At 36.5% G+C, this 22,585-nt stretch overlaps 1 protein-coding gene across 6 annotated transcripts in view; it reads left to right on the plus strand.

Moving 5' to 3' along the window:
• RIC8B (RIC8 guanine nucleotide exchange factor B) overlaps nt 1-22,585 on the plus strand; it is a 104,558-nt gene that overhangs the window by 54,029 nt on the left and 27,944 nt on the right. For all 6 annotated transcript variants that reach the window (XR_007153945.1, XR_007153946.1, XR_007153944.1 and 3 more), the window contains exons 5-7: nt 10,266-10,494; nt 11,243-11,338; nt 16,596-16,740. Coding sequence is in view for 3 of the 6 variants with exons in the window: in XM_047866681.1 (XP_047722637.1) it covers nt 10,266-10,494; nt 11,243-11,338; nt 16,596-16,740 (470 nt within the window). In the remaining 3 variants the exon portion in view is untranslated. The remainder of the gene's footprint in view (nt 1-10,265; nt 10,495-11,242; nt 11,339-16,595; nt 16,741-22,585) is intronic.

A 22,585-nucleotide genomic window follows, 5' to 3' on the forward strand; every position in this document is an offset into this window, starting at 1 on the left:
ATAAAGATTAACTTCTTTTAATCAGCACACCAGCCTTATCAAGTGGGTACTATTTTTCCCTTTCAATAGATGATGAAATTGGGGCATAGAAAGATTAAGCAATTTCTCTGCGATCACACAGCTCTATTAAGTGACAGAGCTTGTATTTGAACCCTGCTTTTAATTACTACACTCAAACTAATGTTTCCACTAATTTCATTGTAAGAGTATTTACCAAAAAGTGTATCTTAAGCAATATGGATTAATTAAATTTTAAAAACCTATTATAAGAATTGGGTCATAGTCTCAAGTATTAATATATAAAAAATAGTTCAAGTTTTGTGTCTTGCCTGTTGGAACTATTAATGAACAGCTACTAAAATGTATCATTCTCTGAGAACTGAGTTAATACATTTTTCTCCTTCTTTTACTTTCTATTCTAGATCAGATTTGTATTAACAACACTTACAATTTTAACATAAGACTGCTTAGGGTGCTTTATTCTTTAAGAATATAAATGGCATTTTAAACAACTCGAATAAATTCAAATCTGCAAACAAATAACTTTGGCGTTAACTCTCTTTTACAAATAAACTTAAAATGGGGTTCTTCATAGCTTTTGAGCATTTACAGTATTCTTTTTTCCAAAATATGGCTTAAGTAAAACTTAATAGAAACACAACCAGAGTGTAAAAATGAAACGTAACCTTGTTATTTTTTAATCAAATTAATATTATTTTAGTTATGATCAGCAATTTATTGTTTGATATTATGCTGAGTTTGTTGGTAGGTTATCTTTATGTACCCCACCCTGCAAACCTCAAAAGATTATTTTCTTCACAGTTAAAAAGTGTGATTTTTTTCCTTCACCTAGAGATCAAAAGTTCCTTTAATTTTTTTGAGTCAGTGCCTTTAAAAAATAATCAGATTAGGGCACCTGGGTGGCTCAGTCAGTTGAGCGTCCAACTTCGGCTTAGGTCATGATCTCACGGTTTGTGGGTTCAAGTCCCGCGTCAGGCTGTGTGCTGACAGCTCGGAGCCTGGAGCCTGCTTTGGATTCTGTGTCTCCCTCTCTTTCTGCCCCTCCCCCACTCACACTGTGTCTCTCTCTCTCTCTCTCTCTCTCTCTCAAAAATAAAATAAAAACATTAAAAAAATAATGAGATTAAGTGCAAAAATCATAACCACTAAAAAGATTTTATTAAGCGTTTTTGACTTACTATAATTTTTTTCATAATCAAGAGACACTGTAGATACTAAAACTTAAAAAAAAATGGATTTATAGAAAGCCCAGGAGTAAATTGGTGGCTTTTTTTTTTTGAAATCACATATTATAAGTTAAATGGTATTCATACAAGAATGTGAAGAGAGGGGTGCCTGGGTGGCACAGTCAGTTTAGTGGCTGACTCTGATTTCAGCTGAGGTCATGATCTCACATTTCATAAGAATGAGCCCTGCATAGGGCTCTGTGGTGACAGCAATGGGCCTGCTTAGGATTCTCTCTCTCCCTCTCTCTCTCTCTGCCCCTTCCTCTCTGTCTCACTCTCAAAATAAATAAACTTAAAGGGAAAAGAATGTGAGGAGAAAGTGGGGAATTGTTACACTAGTTACAAAAACATTGCCAAAGATTTCTCTGATAAATTTAATATATTTTTTTAAATGTTTATTTATTTGTTTTTAGATGTGAGAGCACACATGTGCATAAGTGGGGGAGGGGCAGAGAAAGAGGAGGAGAGAGAGAATCCCAAGCAGGCTCCACGCTGGCGACACAGAGACTAACTCGGGGCTCTATCCCATGACCATGTGATCAAGAGTTGGACGTTTAACTGACTGAGCCACCCCTCTGCCCCTGATAAATTTAATATTTTAACACAGCACCCCAGTATTTGTCAAAAGAGAGCAAGAAGAGAAGTTTTAAAAATCAGATTTTTAAAAAAGTAATTAGATTTCTTTATTTTCCTAATGATAGTATTTGCTTTAAATATTTATTCTTAAATAAATTTTGAAGATACTTTTCTTTAAATTTGATTTTATCTTAAAAGTTGCTTTGATAAATTTCTATTAGGTACACTGTAAATAAGAAGGGATATCCCTAGAGCCACAAACAGGATATAGGAGTTTCTCAGAGGCTTTCCTAGGAGATTGAGGTTGTGGCTGACTTGACAGTTTATCTGGAAAGGCCCTGCATGTCCCTTTAATCAGAATTAAAGTGATTAGTATCATTGGAGAATAATGACTCTAGGCTAAGCCATTTAAATACAGAGAAAATTGCTTTAACCTCAAAGAGCTATTTTAGGAAACTGACTAGAATTGTAATACCTACTAAATTCTGCTTATTTGTAGTGGCCATGAAAATCGTGTGTGTGTTTAAGGCAAAGTTAAAACAAAAAAATCAGAATGTTTTTCAAAGTAATATTTTGTTTCAGTTTTTAAGTTATTTTCTAAGTTTGTTTTTTTCTTTTTGACACTTCGATTTAAGGACAAATATGATGAAATAGGTAAACCTGAATAGTATGTGATTATGCATTATCATCAAACTCAAAGAGTTGTAGTAATGATTCAATAAGAAATTAATAAAGAGCTATTGTCCCTGGCACTGAGGAAGCACTTGGCAGGTGGGAAGGCTGCCACTGCCACTTCTGTAACTATTATTGTAATAAGCATACTGGCTTTTAGAACCAATATTTAGTTCCAGATCTCTTCCAACTTTTAAAAGTTGGTTTTTGATTTTGATATTTTGTTTAGGAACTTATTTCTGTGTATATCCTGTGATCATGTAGAGAAATCTATTTTCCAATCATCTAAGCTTTTCTGTCTATCATACATACGTGTCATGAGCCTACTAGGCTCCTCCAGGAAACGAGTGAGTAAAAAAATACCTTGGCAACAGCTTTTTCTGATGTGCTGTCTCTGTAAGACAGTGCCCTTTTTTTCCCCACCCCCAGAGCAATGAAGAGGACAGGGACATTGAGATAAAATGAGTTAGCTCACACGGACAGCTGACCTTAACCTTTATTTCCACTAATCAGCGTGTGAGATAGCTTTAAAAATCTATTTATTCTATTTCATTTCCTCTTGTCTATACTTAAAGTAACAAGTAAATTGTTGGTTTGAGCCATCTTTTTTGCTACTTTAAAGAACACATCCTAATTCTGTTCTTCTCTGCTATCTTCCTGAACGTATTTTCAGCCCTCTTGTCCATAATCAGCAAGCTTATACATAAACAGCCAAAAACAGTTGCATGTGGATGTGGTTGTGGTTTCATTTTATTTTAGAAGGGGGAAGATGGGGCTGGCCTAAATGCTGGATAGTTGAGGAGAGGGGAGGGAAGGACCAGATCTGATTTAATTTCTTTTAACCTCTCCGTCTAATTTCTTTCAGTTAGCACACTGGCATCTACAAAATGCTTTCTCTCTCTCTTTTTTTTTGAACCCAAAGAGCTGGTGTGTTTTTTATTTTTTTTTTCAATTTATTGTTATGTTATTTTATTGGTGTGAAATATACTATCAGTTCTACTTGTACATTTCAAACAAGCAATTAAACTTTGATCTGTTATTTGTTTTGTTTTTTTTATAATATTAAATTTATTGTCAAATTGGTTTCCATACAACACCCAGTGCTCATCCCAAAAGGTGCCCTCCTCAATACCCATCACCCACCCTCTCCTCCCTCCCCACCCCCCCATCAACCCTCAGTTTGTTATCAGTTTTTAAGAGTCTCTTATACTTTGGCTCCCTCCCTCTCTAATCTCTTTTTTTTTTCTTCCCCTCCCCCATGAACTTCTGTTAAGTTTCTCAGGATCCACATAAGAGTGAAAACATATGGTATCTGTCTTTCTCTGTATGACTTATTTCACTTAGCATCACACTCTCCAGTTCCATCCACTTTGCTACAAAAGGCCATATTTCATTCTTTCTCATTGCCATGTAGTATTCCATGGTGTGTCTTTTAAAAGTAGTGATTACCTCCCTGCCTTTTTTGTTTCTTTATTTTAAAGTTTATTTATTTATTATGAGAGAGAATGAGCATGAGTGAGGGAGGGGCGGAGAGAGGGAGAGGGAGAATCTCAAGCAGGCTGCACACTGTCAGCACAGAGCCCAACGTGGGACTTGATCTCATGAACAATGAGATGATGACCTGAGTTGAAATCAAGTCAGACGCTTAACTGACTGAGCCACCCAGGTGCCCCATGTTGTTGTTTCTTTGTTTAGACCAATTTATTTTATCTCACATATTGAAGTACCTAATGATATCTTATTACAATGCTAAGCATATGCCTTTTTTTCCAGCTTTATTGAGCTATATTTGACATATAACATTGTTGAAGGTGCACAGTGGTGTTGCTTTGATACACTTATATTACAAAAGATTACCACCACAGCATTAGCTAGGCATAATGCCTTACCCGTGGCTGACTTTCAATAAATGTTTGAAAACTGAGGGGAGAGAAGATGGGGGAATGGGTAAAATAGGTGAAGGAGATTAAGAGGTACAGACTTCCGGTTATAAAATAAATAAGTCACAGTGATGAAAAGTACAACATAGGGAATATAGTCAATAATACTGTAATAATGTTGTTTAGTGACAGGTGCTAACTACACTTATCCTGGTGAGCACTGAGTAACAGAATTGTTGAATCACTGTTGTATACCTGAAACTAACGTAACATTGTATTTCAATTATACTTCAATAAAGATTGTTTTTAGAAGTTTGAAAATTGGATTTCATTTTGGCTTATATTTTTTAACTGAGCCCTTACTATATGATAGGCACTATGTTGAACTCCTGGACAGCAAAGATGAATACAGTACAATCTGTGTTCTCCAGGGCTTCACCAACTAGGGGTAAAACAGACATGTAAGTAAATAAGTGCAGTTATTTTGATGAGTGCTGCATCAGACACGAGCAAGCTTATGTAGGAATGCAGAAAACAAGAGAGTTTACTTTGGAGAGATCAGGGAAAGGGGGTCTTATTTTATTTTATTTTTTGTTATTAAACCTCCTAGCTCTTTAACTTCTTACTGTGAATAACACTTATGTAGGTGAACAGATATTTTCTGAACTATCACCGAGCACCATGCTAGGTGCTTGAAGATCTCCACAGTGCATACTCTGGAGGAACATAGAGTCTAAATGAGGTGACAAGACATAAATATTAGGAAAATTTAAATAACAATTCAGGACCATAATAGAAGAGCTATCACAAGATTTTGAGTAGTATTCCAGTGAATTAATTATCCAAATAATAACTGCTAATAGAGTTTAAAGACAAGCTCACTGTGGTCTAGCATGATGAAGAAAGTCTTTCTTACTTATACTGTACCTATTCTCCATCCTCATCCAGACCTCTGGTCTCCTGGTTATTCCTTTTTCTTCTACCTATAAGCCCCCAGAGGCTTACTTTCTTCTCTCTCTATTCTGAAGCATTGGTTCATCATTTCAACCTGTCTGTACACCTTCATTTTCATGTCCTGCCAGTCTTGAAGCACCCAACCCCAGATCTGTCAGACCACCCACCTTCTCCACTTCTAAACTCAGGCTGCTCAGTCTTGTGGGACAGTTTTACTAACCGAACAGATTGGTCCATCCTGTCTACTGCATGCAAGAGTTGTTTCTTGAAAAGCAAATCTCTGTTTAGAATCCCCTCAGGGTTCCCCTCTGTCTTTATGTTTCAGAGCAAACTTCTATTGTTATTTTGCATTTATTAATGATCTGTAGCCTTATCAGGGAAATCTGTTTCCCTGGCTTCTGCACCTTCCTCTTTGCCAGAATAACTCCGGTTTAAGGTCACCAGTAACCCATCTGGCCATAACATGCATCTCATGGCAATCCCCTTTATGACACTCCTACCCCACTCCATGCACACATACATGTACTTTTCTGGTTTCATTGCCTATTAAGGCCCCTCCTTTAGAGGCATTATCCTTTGCTTTATACTGTATACTTAGCACCTAGCATAGTAGGCATAGTAAATATTTGTTGAGAATGAAGGGAAGTTTGAGCTAGTCTTAAAGAATGAGAACATTCTAGGCAAGAGAAAACATGGTCAAATACAGAAATGAGTATGTCTCTATGGCACATTTAGAGAACAGTGACTAGGTTGCTGTGTGTTAAAAAGATACGCTTTGCGGAGAGCAGCACACAGGGGTCTTTCCATCCATATCTTATCCAATGTTTTCTTGACACTTCTCACCCGCTGCTACTCCAGTCTTCTCTTGCTCTTTACAGCAAAACTCCTCCAGTCGTGGACTCTCTGGTTCCTCTACTGTTCTTTCTTGAATTTGGTCAACTTATGCTTTAGTTCCACTGCTCAACTGGAATGGCTCTTAGTGACTTCTGTGGTGCTAATCCAATGGACATTTGTCATTTGTCATCTTGCTTGTTTGTCCACATCATTTGACAGGGTGGTTGCTCCATTCTTGCTTATATACTTTCTTCCAGGACACCAAACTATCTTGGTTTTCCTCCTACCTCACTAATTGTAATTTCCTCAACTCAGCCTCAGACAACAGAGTGGCCCAGGTTCAGCCCTCACAGTCTTTCAGTCCACACTCATTCCCGCACTGATCTGATCCCATCTTTTATCTTTAAACATCATCCACATGCTAAAACTCCTCACTTTCTATCTCTAATCCAGATCTCCCTCCATGGACTCCAGACTCCTATAGCTAACTTCCTATCAACATCTCCACTTGGAAGTCGAATAGATAACCCAAACTTAACATATCCAAAATTAAACTCTTAATGTTCCCCTAAAAAGCTGCTTCTCCTGCAGCACTTCCCATTTCAGTTTATGGCAACTCTAGCTTTCCACTTGCTAAGGCTAGAACCTTGAATTCTTACAGTTCACAATTCACAAGAAATGCCCTTTAAAATGTATCCAGATGTAGCCACTTCGTTGTTATCATCATGTTCAGTCATCTAAATTATTATAGTAACATCCTGATTCTTCTCACCTTTGATGTCCTACCATCTGTTCTCAATGCAATAGTCAGAGTGACCCTTTTAAGATAAATTAGAGTATATCACCATGCAAAACCCTATAGTGGTTCCTTTTTCACTCCAGAATAAAATTAAGTTATAATAGCCTGCAAGACCTATCTGGCCTCCTATACCTATCTGATCTCCTGTCCTACTCCTTTTCCTTTATATCGTAGTTCAGCGAAACCATCCTTCTTACAGTTCTTCAGTCATGCTGCTGCATGACTTGGGGCCTTTGCTCTTGCTTTTCTTTCTGAAATGCTCTTTCCCCACATAGTTACATGGCTCACTTCCTCACTTCCTTTAAGTCTTTGCTTAAATGACACCATTTTAGTGAGGACTACCCTAACCACTCTATTCAAAATTATAACCTACATTTGTCTATCTTACCCTCCTGGTCCCCCCCCCCCCCCACACACACACCCACCCCAGGCCACTTATGAGCTTCTATGTGCCTTCTATTCATTCATCTTATTTGTTTTGTTTACTTTTTACTGACAGTTTTCTCCATGCTGGAAAATAAGCTCCATTAAGACATGGATTTGTCTTTTTCTTCATAAAACAATGCCTGACACAATTAATAATTACTGAATTGAGCTAGAGTAAAGGTAGGAATTTACATCTGAAAGTCTTGGAGATCTTAAGTTTCATTTAAGTAAATTCTGTAGCCATGAAGAAAAGATATGTGAGCCCCAAGTATAAAGAAGATACGTTTGAACCAGGAAAGATTTGTTAATGGTTGTAGGTCTGCATGTACCGTTATCATGCTTCTTGTTGTCATTTGGTATTAAATTATGTTTAGTCCAGTGATTGATACAGGACTGGATTTTAGATTGCCTTCCCACTCTCACAACTAACAAGGCTTTAATCAGGGCATTAAGGAGCTCTAAATAGGCTTTGGTTTTGAATCTGCATATCAGGAGGGGGCTGGGAGCATGAGTGGGAGGATGTCATGTCCCAGTGATTAATGATCTCTAGGAAGCTGAAAAGGGGAGAGTAATATACACAGTATTTCTACCCCCTGGAGTAGGAATGCAAACACCATTGTGCAGATCTGTGCATAGTCACTGACTTCCTGGTAGCTGGAGAATTTCATACACTCTTCTACCACAAATAAAACTGTCAGAGAAGTGACAGAGCTCAAAAAGCTGGCCTTCCTTACTTAAAAAGAATAGCTCAAACACAGTGAGCCAGAAAATTAATTTTGTAGTTGTTTGGAAACCCAGTTGTTTAATAAGAAATGAGAAAATGAGAACTTTTCTTGAAAAGCCTAAAAGCTCCAAATATTTGTTGAATCAAACTCAGCATTTGGTTTCTTAAATTTACTGGATTCCTGGAAACTACTTATTTTAAATGAATTTAAAGGAAAACATTCCTTTGTAATGAAATGCACTGTCTTAAACTTTTCAGTGTGTTCTCTATGGTAGATTTAGAAAATCATCCTATCAGTGGACTCCTGTGCCTGTTGCCCTATGTGTCGAAAAAAAATCCTAACATTTCACAATACTTATATGGTTTTAAGAAAGTAATTCTATGGTAGAGTTCTTTTGTTTGTTTTCATCCCCAGTGAATCTGTGATATTTAGTAACAGTTTCCAAATGCTTAAGTCAGAAGGGAAACATTTTTAACTCAAGATAAGGAACTACAGATGTTTGCAAAAATTTTTAAATGAAAGTTTGTGGGAAAAGCATTGTATTTCAACCAATTGTGATCATTTACAAATAATCAAAACGAGGGCCTTTATTTAACAGTAGCAGTAGTAATCACAGAAGCAGTGACAGATTTTTAATGGGGACTTCCAAGTAACTTGTATTTTACGAAGAACCATTCATTGGTAGGACTTGTTATTTTTGTTCTTGGTTCAGATTTTTTTGATACCATTTACATCACTACTCATTGTTCTACATTGTCTAATTTTTAAACTTTGATTTTTTAAATATTTTTTCTGTAATATAAAAAAAAAAAAGGAAGGAAATACTCATTCTTGGGGAAGTGAGAGCCACACTTCAGAGTAAGGAAAGAAAAAATTTTATGTTTTATTTCTGTTTTGTTGGTGTTTAGTTTGTTTATTTTTGAGGGTGTCACTATAATCTAAATTAAAATGAACTACTGTGGTCTAAATTAAGGCAGCATCAGATAGAATCAGCCCTGAGTTTGGTTTCCAAGTGGTTAGACTTTTCAATTGCATTTGCAAGAGTTTATTTTTAGTCAGGATGTGGTTATTTTTAGATCTGCTTCTCTGTCACTAGGAAATGTAATGCCTGTCTTTCCATTGTTGTTTATCAGGAAGTTCTAAGGCACAGGCTTATTATATCCAGTTAGCAGAGAACACTGCCTCTCCTTTTAGATGAAAGAATATGAAATAATCCTTGAAGGAAAATCTGTTAATTGAGAACATGTCTAATTTTTTTAAATTATTAGTGTCACTTTAATCTCTTACACGCTGAGCAATAGAACAAGATTTTTAGGGAACATCAAAAACACAAGGTTTGGGTTCCCCCTACTGGTATGCATCCCAGGTGCATGTGTTCCTTAGTGAAAAGGCCTAGGGGATTAGAGATTTGAAATGGCTACGTGGACCTCTTTTAAAGAGATCTGGTGATGAGAAAAGGAGAAAAAAAACACCGTTACCTATTTTCTGATAATGTCTTTTAAAAAAATTAGATGATATATATGCTAACTAAGTTGGATGTAAATTAAAAAAAATAAAATAAATAAACTGAAAAAAATTACAAATAAAAAATAAATAAATAATGAAAACCTCTAAAACTATTTTAAAAATTAGATGATCCAAAAATTGTATTTTTTACATCTAGAAAGAATAAAACTTAATCCCATAATATTTGGTTTTTTAATGTTGTTGCCTCTGTGATAAGCTGCTTATATACAGCTTCTCAAATGCTTTATGTTGTAATCTAAGGAATAATAAAACACCAGTGGCTCCACAAAAGGATTTAAAACCCCAAGGAAAAAAAAAAGCTAGCATTGTGTCATAATAAAATTAAAGAGATGGTGTTAAAGCTCACTAATTCCTATTTTAGCATTTCAGAAAGTGACAGGACATCATGTGATTGTGTGTGTCCATTTAACATCTGTTCTTTCTAATTTCTCATATGTGTATTTAAAACTGTTCTCTTTATTTTCTGTCTCTTAGTCAGTAAATGCCAAGTAATATTAAAGGCTTGTTTTGAAATAGAAAAATTTTAATTGACTCCTAAAAGTCATTTCTGAACTTCTTATTATGTTTGCATCTTAAAGGACTATTCAATGAAATTAAAATATTGTATTTTTAAATTGCTTTTCAGCAATGCAGTCAACCTTTTAAGCAATGTTCCGGTCTCTTGTTTGGATGTTCTCATTTGTCCATTAACCCATGAAGAAACAGCCCAAGAGGCAACGACTCTAGATGAACTGCCCAATGATAAAACAGCTGAGAAAGAAACTGTTTTGAAAAACAATACCATGGCATACAATGGTATGAATATGGAAGCCATTCATGTTTTACTCAATTTTATGGAGAAGAGAATAGACAAGGTAAGGCTGATAAAATGGAGGCCTTGGGAAGATGTTTCTAAAGAATGCAAATGTGCCATATATACAGACATCACAGGACATGATTTTTAAATTTAATCTTTTTTTTTTATAGCTGACATACTGCATAATTATGCCCTGGAAATCATTTTATTACAATATACGATTAATTGCTAAAACAAGTCAATTTACTTGTTTAAAGACAAAAAATTTGTTAATGCAACACCAAAACTGTGACTAGTGCCTGCAAGTGAAGGAAAAATTAATGACTTTTCCATGTAGGTATTTTTTAAGACCTAGAAGTAAAAATTATCTGCCCACAAAACCTGAAGATAAATACTTTCCATAATACCTAAAAGCTATCTTTAAAAAAAAATCGAGTTTTCATTAGTTGTGAGCTGCTTATTTTCTCTTGTCTGTCATTTGCTTTGTCTGGTAGCTATACTAAAAGGCAGCAGGGTAGTATGGGTAGGTTGTCAAAACCTTTGCCTTATTTAAGCCCATTGGTTGAGCCAGTGAGGACCCCACAAAATGTAGGAAAATCCAGGGAGGATAAAAATGGGCATTAATAAAAATGAAGATAACTGGTAGAATGAAGACATGGTTAGGAAAATAATTTCTTAAATAGTTTGTAAAGCTTTGGTAACATAAAATGTCTCCCCCACCAAAAAAGGAGTATTAATATACTCAGTTATATAGAGGAAAGTAATACTGTTAGAAACTAATATAGTATGTCTGGTTTTCTTTATAGGGAAGCAGCTATAGAGAAGGTCTAACTCCGGTTCTCAGCTTATTAACAGAATGTTCCCGAGCCCATCGAAACATCAGAAAATTTCTCAAAGATCAGGTAACTGCTTAATGCATATTACATCTCATGGTTAATCTTCTTATATGCAGTTTCTAAAAATAGAATTAATGAGTTGCATTCTTTCATAATGGTTTACTTTCATAAAATCAGAAACTCAGAAAAGTTAGTTTTAATCTTTGAAATCTTCCTAATCCGGGAAAAAAGTGATCGTGTGTATTTTTCTGAGTCATTGATTCATTTATTCAACTAATAGTGGAGATCTACTTTGTGCTGTGTTCTAAGCATTGTTCTAACCACTGAAAGACAGATGAAGTCTTTGCCTTGTGGAGTTTACCTTATAGTCGGAGAACAAAAAGTAAATGAATATGTTATAATGGCAAGTTGTGATGTGTTCTGAAGAAAGACAGCAGGGGAAGGGGAGATTTAGGAGAATCAGCAGGGCCTCTCTGAGAAAATAACATTTGACTGGAAACTTGGATAAATAAGAAAAGGATCTCTGAGAATATCTGGAAGAGGACTATAGAGAGAACATGTTCAGAGTTCCTCAGGTGAGAGGATGCCTTGGTGTGCTTATGGAAGAGCAAGGAGGTTAGACCAAGTTGACAAGGAGAGTGGTAGATGAAGTAAAAAAAGGTAAGCAAGAACCAAATAGCCTGAGGTTGTATAGGACTTTTGGTTCTCTTTTAAGTGAGATGGGCAAGCATTGGACCATTTTGAGAAGGGGAGTTGAATGAAGGGTACTTGTTTATATTTTGAAATACTCTGGCTACTATATGTAGGATAGACTAGGGGAATGTGAGTAGATGCAAGGAGGCCAGCTGGAAAGAGAGCTGATGGTGAATGTTTGGAGTAGGGTGATAGTAGAGTTGATGATAAGGATTCTTTCTACCACTGTGTTTTCTGTTCATCTGCTTGTGTCATATAACCTTTGTCTCCCCTTCTATCATGAGTGAATTGTCCCTGCTTTCTTCTGTGGCCAGCCTCTTCCCTTGTGTCCTAGATCCCTTTCCTTCTCACCTTCTCAAGAACTTTGCTTTTGCATTTATTTCCTCTCTTCTTATGTTAATCCTTTTTTTTTTTTTTTTTTATGTACTGGGTCATTTCTGTCTTCATCCAAACACATCTTTCATCTTAAAAATAAAAAAACCTTCTCTTAATTCCACTTCTCAAGCTGCCTCCCCATTACTCTGTTCTTCTTAATGCAGTTTTCCTCAAAACACTTTTCTGTACTCACCTTCTCTATTCTTTTTACTCTTTAATTCTCTCCTGCACCTGCTGTAATTAGGCTTTCCACCCCACTGCAGAGGCACTCATCAAAAATCATCAACCCAGTAATGCCAAATCTAATAGTTCTCAAACCTTTTTTCCTTTAATTCCCCAGTGCATTTTAATGTAATGCGGTATTCTCTCCTTCTTGAAATGCTTTCTTCACTTGGTTTCTAGGACACAATAGGGAACCTTTTTGCAATGTTTGAGTGCCCCGAGGCAATATTGCCTTGGTCTCCATTTCCACTCCCTTGGTGATCTCATTCAGCAGTCATGGTTTTGAAAATCATCTGTATGCTGATGACTCCCAAATTTATGTCTCTGGCCCTGACTTGTCCCCTCTGCTCCAGACTGATATAACAGGCTGCCTACTCATCTCCTCCCCTTAGATGTATAGTAGGTATCTTAAGTTTTAACACATACCCGACTAAGCTCTTGATTCCCATCCCTTCACCCTGTTTCTTTCCTTCTTTCCACATTTCGGTGCATGGTACAACCATTCACTCCACTGCTCATTTTTTGCCATACAGAATTTCCCTTGTTAAATGAACCAGCTTCATTTCCCCCCCTTTATGTTTATGATCAAGATTTAGTAAGCACCTTACCATACGTGAAGTACATTAATAGATACTGCTGCTAAGGAGAAATTAGAAAGTAGAGACTCTATCTTTGAGGAATTTACAGTCTATTGGAAGAAGAGAGTAGTACCCTGAAAGCATGAATAATCATTTAAGCCAAGTAAACTAGTTGATTAATGAATTGAAGTCATTTTCCAAGTTGATTATTTTAAGACATTCTACTGTGACTAGGAGGAGTTGGTGAATAATAAATGAAAATTATTTTAAGTTTTCTATATTTTAGCTTTTTCACATAGGAGATCCAGGTTCAACTGAACTGTTTAGAGTTTAGATCTCTGGCCAGAAGAGCCAAAAAAAAAAAAAAAAAAAAACCTGTTTGTTAAACAACTTCTCTATGTGAAGCTCTTGAGCCACATATTATGTAGAAACAAAGATTATGAGACCCTCTTTTTGTCCTTAAAGAGGCACTACTGTATAAAGAGATGAGACATGACAAGTAAAGATAACTAAAGATACAAGACACACACAAAAATGCACTTTCTTCCTGAGAAAGATGCACTCTCAACTATGATGATTAAGAAAGGCAGAACATAAAGTAACAGGTGGTTAGTTTTGGTTATAGTGTAAATGGAATGACGGCTAGTTAATTATTACACCCTATTTCATTATTACCTGATTGAACCCAACACATGCCTACCCAAAGGAAATTGGTCTTAAGTATTGAGGCAGGTAGAAAGAGAACAGATGGTAGAAAGTACCAACCCAGGTTGGGTTAGTCTGTGGAGAGGTTTACAGAAGAGATGAGGAATCTGTGGATTTGAGAGAAGAGATGGACAAGATTTGTCAAAATAAAAAATTTGTTGGAGGGTAGTATTTGGGAGGAAATAGAATGAGTCTATACAAATGCAGTTTGGGAGTGGTATGTAACAATGAAAGCAACAAACTTATGTTTAAAAAATTTTGTTTTAAGAAACCCAAAACATTGGTAACAAAATTTTGGGGTGATAACCTTTGTTAATAGATTCTTTACTCTGGAACAGTAGGCGCATACTACATGAAATCACTTGTTAGATGTCTCATTCTTCTCTACATTCAGTGTATAGAGACCATATAGAACTCAATATGGTTAGCTGAATCAAATAAGGATTTATTGTGCAGTGACTTTGTGCCTATAGAGCACAGAAATCATGGTGCTCTACCCTATGAGAAATAACTGAATATGGGTTCTGTAAACACTTTGGTAGCTTATTCAATTTTCTGGGATTTAGTTTCTGTTTGTGTTCACAGCTGTATCTCCAGTGTCTCCAATACCTCCTGATTCAGGATAGGCATTCAGTGTAGAAGGAGAGAAAAGAAGAAGGTCAGTTGAATGGATTAAATAAAATAATATACACATTAAGGGTCCAGCACAGTAAATTATTATTTGACTTTGTTTTTATTGTCATTTACTACCTTAGTGCCTAGCTTATGGAAGGCACTTTTAAAAAGGTATTTGAGGAGTGTCTGGCTCAGTCAGTAGAACATGCAACTCTTTTGTAAATTCGAGCCCCATGTTGGGTGTAGAGATTATTTAAAAATAAAATCTTTAAAAAGAAGACCTTTGAATTCATTCATTCTTCCTTCAATCAGCAAATACTTATGGAACATTGTAATATGCCATGCACTGAGAGCAGTAAACAAAACAGAAAGAAGTCCCTGCCCCCATGGCACTGACTCTTGTGGAAGAAGGCCAACAGTAAAGAAAAATATACACTGTATCAGGTGGTGATGAGTGCTGTGAGGAAGATTAAAGTGGCGGTTGGGGGTGGGGGTGCACAGAAAAGAATGCTCAAGGTTAGTCATATAGGGTGGTCAGGAAATGCCTTCCTGTAAGCAACATTTTAACATAGACCTAAAGTGAAGGGAATGAGCCACACAATTTTCTAGAGAAAGTGTTTCTGGGCAGAGGGAGCAGCAAATGCAAAGACCATGGTGTGTTTTAAGAAGTTCCATGGAGGCCTGTGCAGCTGTAGCAGCATAGGTCAGAAGTGTAGTCAAATTGGAGTTAGAAAAATAGCAGGAAGCTGGATTATGTGAAACCTAAGGGAGTTGTAAGGACATTGTTTTCACTAGGAGTAAGATGAGAAGCCCTGGAAGCTGGAGAACTGAGACCAGGAATGACATGATCTGACTTTCAAAGGATCCCTAGCTGCTTTGTAGAGAATAAATCACAGAAGGGCGAGGTTTGAAGCAGAGACCACTAGGAGGTTGTGGTAATAACCAGTTCAGGCGAGACATATCAGTAACTTGGATTTGGTAATACTAGAGGGAGTAGTGAGAATTGGTTGAATTATGGATATATTTCAGAGGTAGAAACAATATAATCTGCTGGTGGATTGGATGAGAAGAGGCTGTTTCTAAGGTGTTTGTACTAAACAGTTGGAAGAATAGATTTACCATTTAATGAGATGGAAAACTAAGAAGGAACAGCTTTGGTGGGAGCATCAAGACTTCTGTTTAGGACATGCTAAATTTGAGAAAGCTTTAAAAGTCTGGAAGTCAGTAAAGAAATTAAGATAGAAATATAATTCAGGGAGTTATCACTATATAGAGACTGTATAAAGCCATAAAAACTGGTTGAGATCACCAATAGATTAAGTGAAGAATGTCACCCAAGAGCACAACCCTTGAATTTTCCAACACTTAGAAAACAAGAGGAGAAAAGAGAATTGGCAGAAGAGGCTGAGATGAAGCAGCCAGTGAGATAGGAGAACCTGAAGAGGGAGGGGGCTGGGTGGATGGATGGGTGAAGTGAGTGAGCAAGCAAACAAACCAAGCAAGCCATCTGCAGGTCAATTGATAAAATAGGGTGATGGTGATGTTACTGCCTCCTTTGCAAGGTTACTGTAGAGATCAAGTATAGAGAATATATATGTATATCCTCTCTTATAGGAACTAGCACCTTTAAAGTATTCAATAATTAGTAGCCATTTTTATTATAAAACAACAAGAAAACATAAATACAGATTTTTTTAGTAAATACTGAAAATGCTGCAGGAATTACAAAAAGGGAAAAATCAATAGGAATGAGAGTATTAAGAAAGGCCCCGTGGACAATAGAGAAGATAGATTGACCCTCACTTTAAAATGGATTTTGATGGAAGCAGGCAAAGGCATTCCAGACGCTAAAATAAATAAAAACCCAGCAATGAATTTGAGTATATCATGGTGGTACAGTGAAGAGGTGTTTCTCTTCAAATGAAATTTAATTACAAACTTGAAATCATTTGAGGTGGGATTTTTGTTGTTGTTGTTTAGTTTTATTTGAAAGCAAACCTATGTATTTTTAAAAAGCTTTTTCCACTCATAGAGAACTGAGCTCATAGACATTATAAGACTGACTAGTTGCATGGTGCCATCCTCACTTACTCTAGTACCCACAACTGATGATGGTTTTGCATTTCTGCCATTAGGTTTTACCACCATTGAGGGATGTGACAAATCGTCCTGAAGTTGGCTCAACTGTGAGAAATAAGCTGGTGCGCCTCATGACACATGTTGACCTTGGAGTCAAGCAGATTGCTGCTGAATTCCTTTTTGTCCTTTGCAAAGAGAGAGGTAGGTTAAACTCTCTTTGCTCTCTACATTTTTATTTTTCCGAGGGAACTTAAGAAATCTTTCTGTTAGTAGTGGCCGTCTCATTCCACTCTTTTCAGAGCTTACTCCTATCTGTTCTATTAGAGGGCCTGAGGAGATATTAAAAATTAATAATTTAAAAAATTTTCTGTATGCTTCTGAAGTCATTAAGATGTACAAACACACTCACATTAAACTTTGCCTTCTGTATTCTTAACCCAGACTTCTTAATCTTGATGAGTGAGGACCTGGAGCCATTATGGAAAATCTGCTTAAGTAATTCAGGTGCTACTATTTTGGGTTTTTTTTTTTAGATTTTATTTTTTTAAGTAATCTCCTCACCCAACATGGGGCTTGAACTCACAACCCTGAGAGACCAAGAGTTGCATGCTCTACCAACTGAGCCAGGGTGCTACTGTTTGGATAACCAGGCAAAGCCCTGGGTTAGTTCCCTTTTGTAATTCCTCTTGGAATTAAAACTGTTGGAGTCTTGGTTTCTTCCCTAGGTTATTTAATAAATAATTATTCAATGTGAGCTACATATACTATGGAATTATAAAATGGAAGATGGAAAGTACAAAAATGCCTAAGATATACCCCTTACACTTGAGATAAGGATAAGATAGAGATAGAGAGAAATTTTAATTTTTTTAATTTTAATTTTTTTATTTTTTAAGCGAGCGAGCAGGAGGAAGGGGGAGAGGAATGGAGAAAATCCCAAGCAGGCTCCAAGCTTAGCACGTAGCCCAACGCAGGGCTTGATCCCACGACACAGGGATCATGACCTGAGCCAAAATCAAGAGTCACTCAATGGACTGAGCCAGCCAGGTGCCCCAGTAGAGAGAAACTTGAAAGTAACTATACTACAATGTAATAAACACCATTTTATAAGCATATATAAAGTGATTGTCTTCTGAGATACATCTAACAATTTTAAATATTTCCTAAAATTATATGGGTTATTTGCCCTGCAAAATCAAGTTCTTCAAACAAGGAACTTTAAGTTATCCAGATATTTTTACCTATTTCTTTCTTCAGCTCCTAGTTTTATATGTATATTGGGGCACCTGGCTGGCTCAGTAGGTATAACATGAGACTCTTGTTCTTAAGATCATGAGTTCAAGCCCCACATTGGGTGTGGAGCCTACTTAAAATAAGAATTAAAAAAAAATTTTTTTAATTAAAATTTAAAAATGTAGTAGTATAAAAATTCTATCTAAGCAGATTTTATATTCCACTTTTTTAAAGTACCTCAGTTTTGTGAAACATAATTTGGAGGTAGAAAACTTCACTCACTTCTCCCAAAATATTAAGTTCAATTCTCTTTTGTTTTTTTACCCAGCTATATTGAGGTATAATTGACAAGTGAAATTGTATATATTTAAAGTATATTATACACCATGATTTGGGGTGTGTGTGTGTGTGTGTGTGTGTGTGTGTGTGTGTGTGTTGTGATGTGATTAACACAATTAATTACTTATGTATGTCTGCTGCCTGCATGGTTCCTTTGTGTGTGTGTGGTGAGAATGTTTAAGACTTATTCTTTTAGCAAATTTCAAGTGTACAACACAATACTATTAACTATAGTTAATTTCATTTCTCTTGTCCCTAACCACCATTCTACTCTTTCCTTCTAGGAGTTTTATTTTTTTTTTCTTTTTTTAAGATTCTACGTGTAAGCGAAATCATATGGTATTTGTCTTTCTCTGGCTTATTCACTTAGCATAATGCTCTCTAGGTTCATCCTTGTTGTCACATATAGCAGGATTTTATTCTTTGTCATGGCTGAAATATATATATTTACGTGTGTGTGTGTGTGTGTGTGTACCACCTCTCCCTTATCCATTCATCTGTCATTGGACATTTGGCTTGTTTTTGTATCTTGGCTGTTGTGAATAATGCTGCAGTGAACATGGGAGTGTAGACAGCTCTTGGGGATAGTAATTTTGTTTGCTTCTGATATATACCAAAGAGTTGGACTGCTGGATCATAAAAACTGCTGTTTTTAATTTTTTGAGTAAACTCCCTACTGTTTTCCTTAGTAGCTGCACCAATTTATATTCCCACCAATGGTGTGCAAGGGTTCCCTTTTTGCCACATCCTTGCCAACATTTATCATCTCTTTTTTTTTTCATCTCTTATTCTTTTGATAAAAGTCATCCTAATAGGTGTGCAGTGATCTCTCGTGGTTTTGATTTGCATTTTCCTAATGATTAGTTAAGTTGAGCATCTTTTCACAAAAAGACCTGTTGGCCATTCATATGACATTTTTCAGGTTTTTTGCCCATTTTTGTTTAAGCAGGATTTATTTTTAAGTTTATTTTTATTATGAAAGAGATAGAGACAGGGTGCAAGTGGGAGAAGGACAGAGCAAGGGAGAGAGAGAATGCCAAGCAGGCTCCATGCTGTTGGCACAGAGCCCAATACAGGGCTTGATCCCACAGACCATGAGATCATGACCTGAGCCAAAACCAAGAATCAGATGCTTAACTGACTGAGCCACCCAGGGCCCCTTTGCCCATTTTTAAAATAAAATTATTTAGAGATTTTGCTACTGAGTTGTACCCACTGAATTCTTAAACTTTATTTCTAACTGATTCAGCCACTTCAGTTCCTGTTAAGATGGCATATTAGCAACATAATTTTATCAATATAACAATAACAATAAACAGCTATTATATATTGGGGTATCATGTTCCAAACATCCTAGGCCATAATCTCATTTAATTCTCATAAGGACCCTATAATTTAAATATTATTATTCCAGTATCATAAATGAATTAACCTGAAACTTGAGAGTGTTTCAGTAATTTACTCAAGGTTGTACAGTTGCTAAGGGCTAAAGCCCAAATTTGAGTCCTTTCTTTCCATTCTGCCACATTTCTTTACTTAGAGTAATTATCTTCAGCTGTTATCACAAATGCTCTTTTAAATAATTCAGTTCTTTCATGACTTTGAGAAAAGATTGATAAAGCATTTTAGGATTAAGTGACTCGTATAGTGCCTTGCACATGTAAGCTGAATTGAATCAATTTTTCCAAGATAAGAAATGAGCTGTTTTTGTAAAGTATAATTATGTATGTATACATAAGTCTAAATCATACCTATGTACCTATCCATCAAAAGAGGTTTATCAAAATACATACTAACATCTTATCCATTGTTACCTTTGAGTAGTAGGATGGCTGGTGACTTTTTTTAGTTCTGTGTATTTTGTAATTTTTCTACAGTGAGCATGCATTTCTTGTATTTTTTTAAAAAATTTAGGGTGCCTGGGTGGCTCAGTCAGTTAGGCCTCCAACTTCAGCTCAGGTCATGATCTCGCCGTCCATGAGTTCGGGCCCCACGTCAGGCTCTGTGCTGACAGCTTGGAGCCTGGAGCCTATTTCAGATTTTGTGTCTCCCTCTCTCTCTGCCCCTCCCCAGCTCATGCTCTGTCTCTCTCTCTCTCTCTCTCTCTCTCTCTCTCTCTCTCACTCTCTGAAAAATGAATAAACCTTAAAAAAATTTTTTTTAATTTTAAAGAGGAAAACTAAAGCTTATTTCTTCTATAATTACAGATCTTCATAAATTATATTACATATCTAAATATAATCACCTTACTAAGAGTTAGTGTCATAGCAAATATGGCATATGCATTTATATATGAATTTGTTCAGTGTTTTTCATTTGAAAGTATTAGCTTTGTTCCCTCTTGAACCCTACATTTGAGGTTTTATAGTCCTAACTTTGAGCCCAAAGCCAACCCATAGTAGCAAAAGTATTGTATCAGTTTCACTTGACCTTTAGCAATTCTATGTATGTTCATCTGCTTTTCCTTCCAATCTGATTTTAAGTTTAGTAGATACATTCTTTTGGAATAAAACTTTACCCATTTAACCATTTACTCATAATTTTTGAGCTATAGCCAGGGAATGCAGAAGTATAAAGATAAACAAGGTTTCTGTTCTCATATCACTTACTTTCTTATCAAGGGTTACAAACTCACATGCCTTCAAGTGCCAGGCTGGTAATAAAAATGGACTGGACATAAGAAGGTGAATGAAAACTGACACTTAACTCATTGGTGGGAAGATGGTGGGTTGGGAGTAGGGGAACAAGAAGATTGTGCGAGATTGGAGAGAAGATATTGCTGCTACTTAGCTCCAACTGGTTGTTATCATGAAGGAACATATGGCAATGTTACCCAGTCTTCTAGATTTTTCAGGAGAAGCCAGGATTCTGGATTTTTAGATAAAATCTCCCAGTTTTTAAATGCTATCAACTAATTATAATTTAAAACCATCTAGGGGCTCCTGGGTGGCTCAGTCGGTTAAGCGTCTGACTTCGGCTCAGGTCATGACCTCACAGTTCATGAGTTTGAGCCCCACATCAGGCTCTATGCTGACAGCTCGGAGCCTGGACCCTGCTTTGGATTCTGTGTCTCCCTCTCTCTCTGCCCTTCCCCCACTCGTGCTCTGTCTCTGTCTCAAAAATAATTACTATAAATGTTAAAAAAAAAATTTTTTTTAAACTATCTAGCCAAAAGAAAAAGTTTGTAGTCCACATCCAACTTGTAAGTCATCAGATTTTGGAATTTGGATTGGGTTTGGATGCAAACTATACTAAAATGAGATAAATTTCAGATAATTCATCAGTGTTGAACTTTCCTCTTAAGGACATTCAGCTAAGTTTGAAGTGAAGGTATCATGATGAAGTCTTAAAAGTCAGACCACTAAGTGGAAACAGCAGGCAGCAAATTTGGTTAGGAACACAGAAACTAAATTAAGAAGGAAGATTGAAATGGGACAAGATACAAAGGGCAAAATTTCATGGCAGCCTTGGCACAGAAAGAGTCATCCAAGGGTCATCAATACCCATCTGTGCCAGGCTAAACTATATCCCCAACTGACAGTGGCCCACAGGTTAACTTGTGCTCGTGCCCACCAACTTGTTGAGCCAAATCTAAACTTACGTTACCAGCTCTGGCAATTGTGTACTTTGTCCAGGGGGCCTAAAGAGAGGCCTTATGCGTTTTAATTAAAGAAAACAATTTGTAATACAATCCTCCCCCTGTTAACACATTCATTAATTACCAGTGTGTGCTAGGCACTGTGGTAGGAGCTGAATTACAAAGATAAATAAGGCTTAAACACCCTCAGCACATAGCCTCACAACTGGAAACTTTCATCTCCTTTATTTGAGTCTCTGAGGAATAGGTAGGTGTCTGTTTAGCTGGTAGCTGAAGTCTCCCTTTTCTGATCTTTTCTCTTCCTGTCTTGTTGTTGCTGTTGTTGTTGCTGTTGTTGTTGTTGTTTTTAACTGTCTCTCTGTATTTTCCTCAACCTGTACACATCTCGACATCACAGTCCTTTATATCTTAGCCTCTTGAGTGAGTAATCTGTTTTTCCTCTTAGTATCCAAACTACCACTCAGGCTTCAACTTGCTGCAAATTAGGCTTTCCACTGCCTTTCCCTACCTCCCAGATTGCTCTGAAAGTGCTCTTAGTAAGCTCACCAGGTAACTAATTTTCAAAAGTAGTGGATATTTTTTAGCCTTCATTTTACTGCATCTATCATTGTAATTGACACTATTGGCCACTCTCTGTGCTACCATACATTCCTAGATTTCCTCTGACCTTTATTTTCAATCATAGTTAACAACTGTCTTTGCCCACATTGAACTGCCAGTGTTCCCTAGACTTCTCTCCTGACCCCTGTTCTCATTTTACATTGTCCCCTGAGTGATCTTATCCTCTACTTGGCTTCTGCTTCAGCCAATTTGCTGGGGATTCCCAATTCAGTGTATCTCTTAATATAAACTATTAATAAGTCATATCCCTCCTTT

The sequence above is a fragment of the Prionailurus viverrinus genome, chromosome B4 (assembly GCF_022837055.1).
Source record: "Prionailurus viverrinus isolate Anna chromosome B4, UM_Priviv_1.0, whole genome shotgun sequence".
NCBI lineage: Eukaryota > Metazoa > Chordata > Mammalia > Carnivora > Felidae > Prionailurus > Prionailurus viverrinus.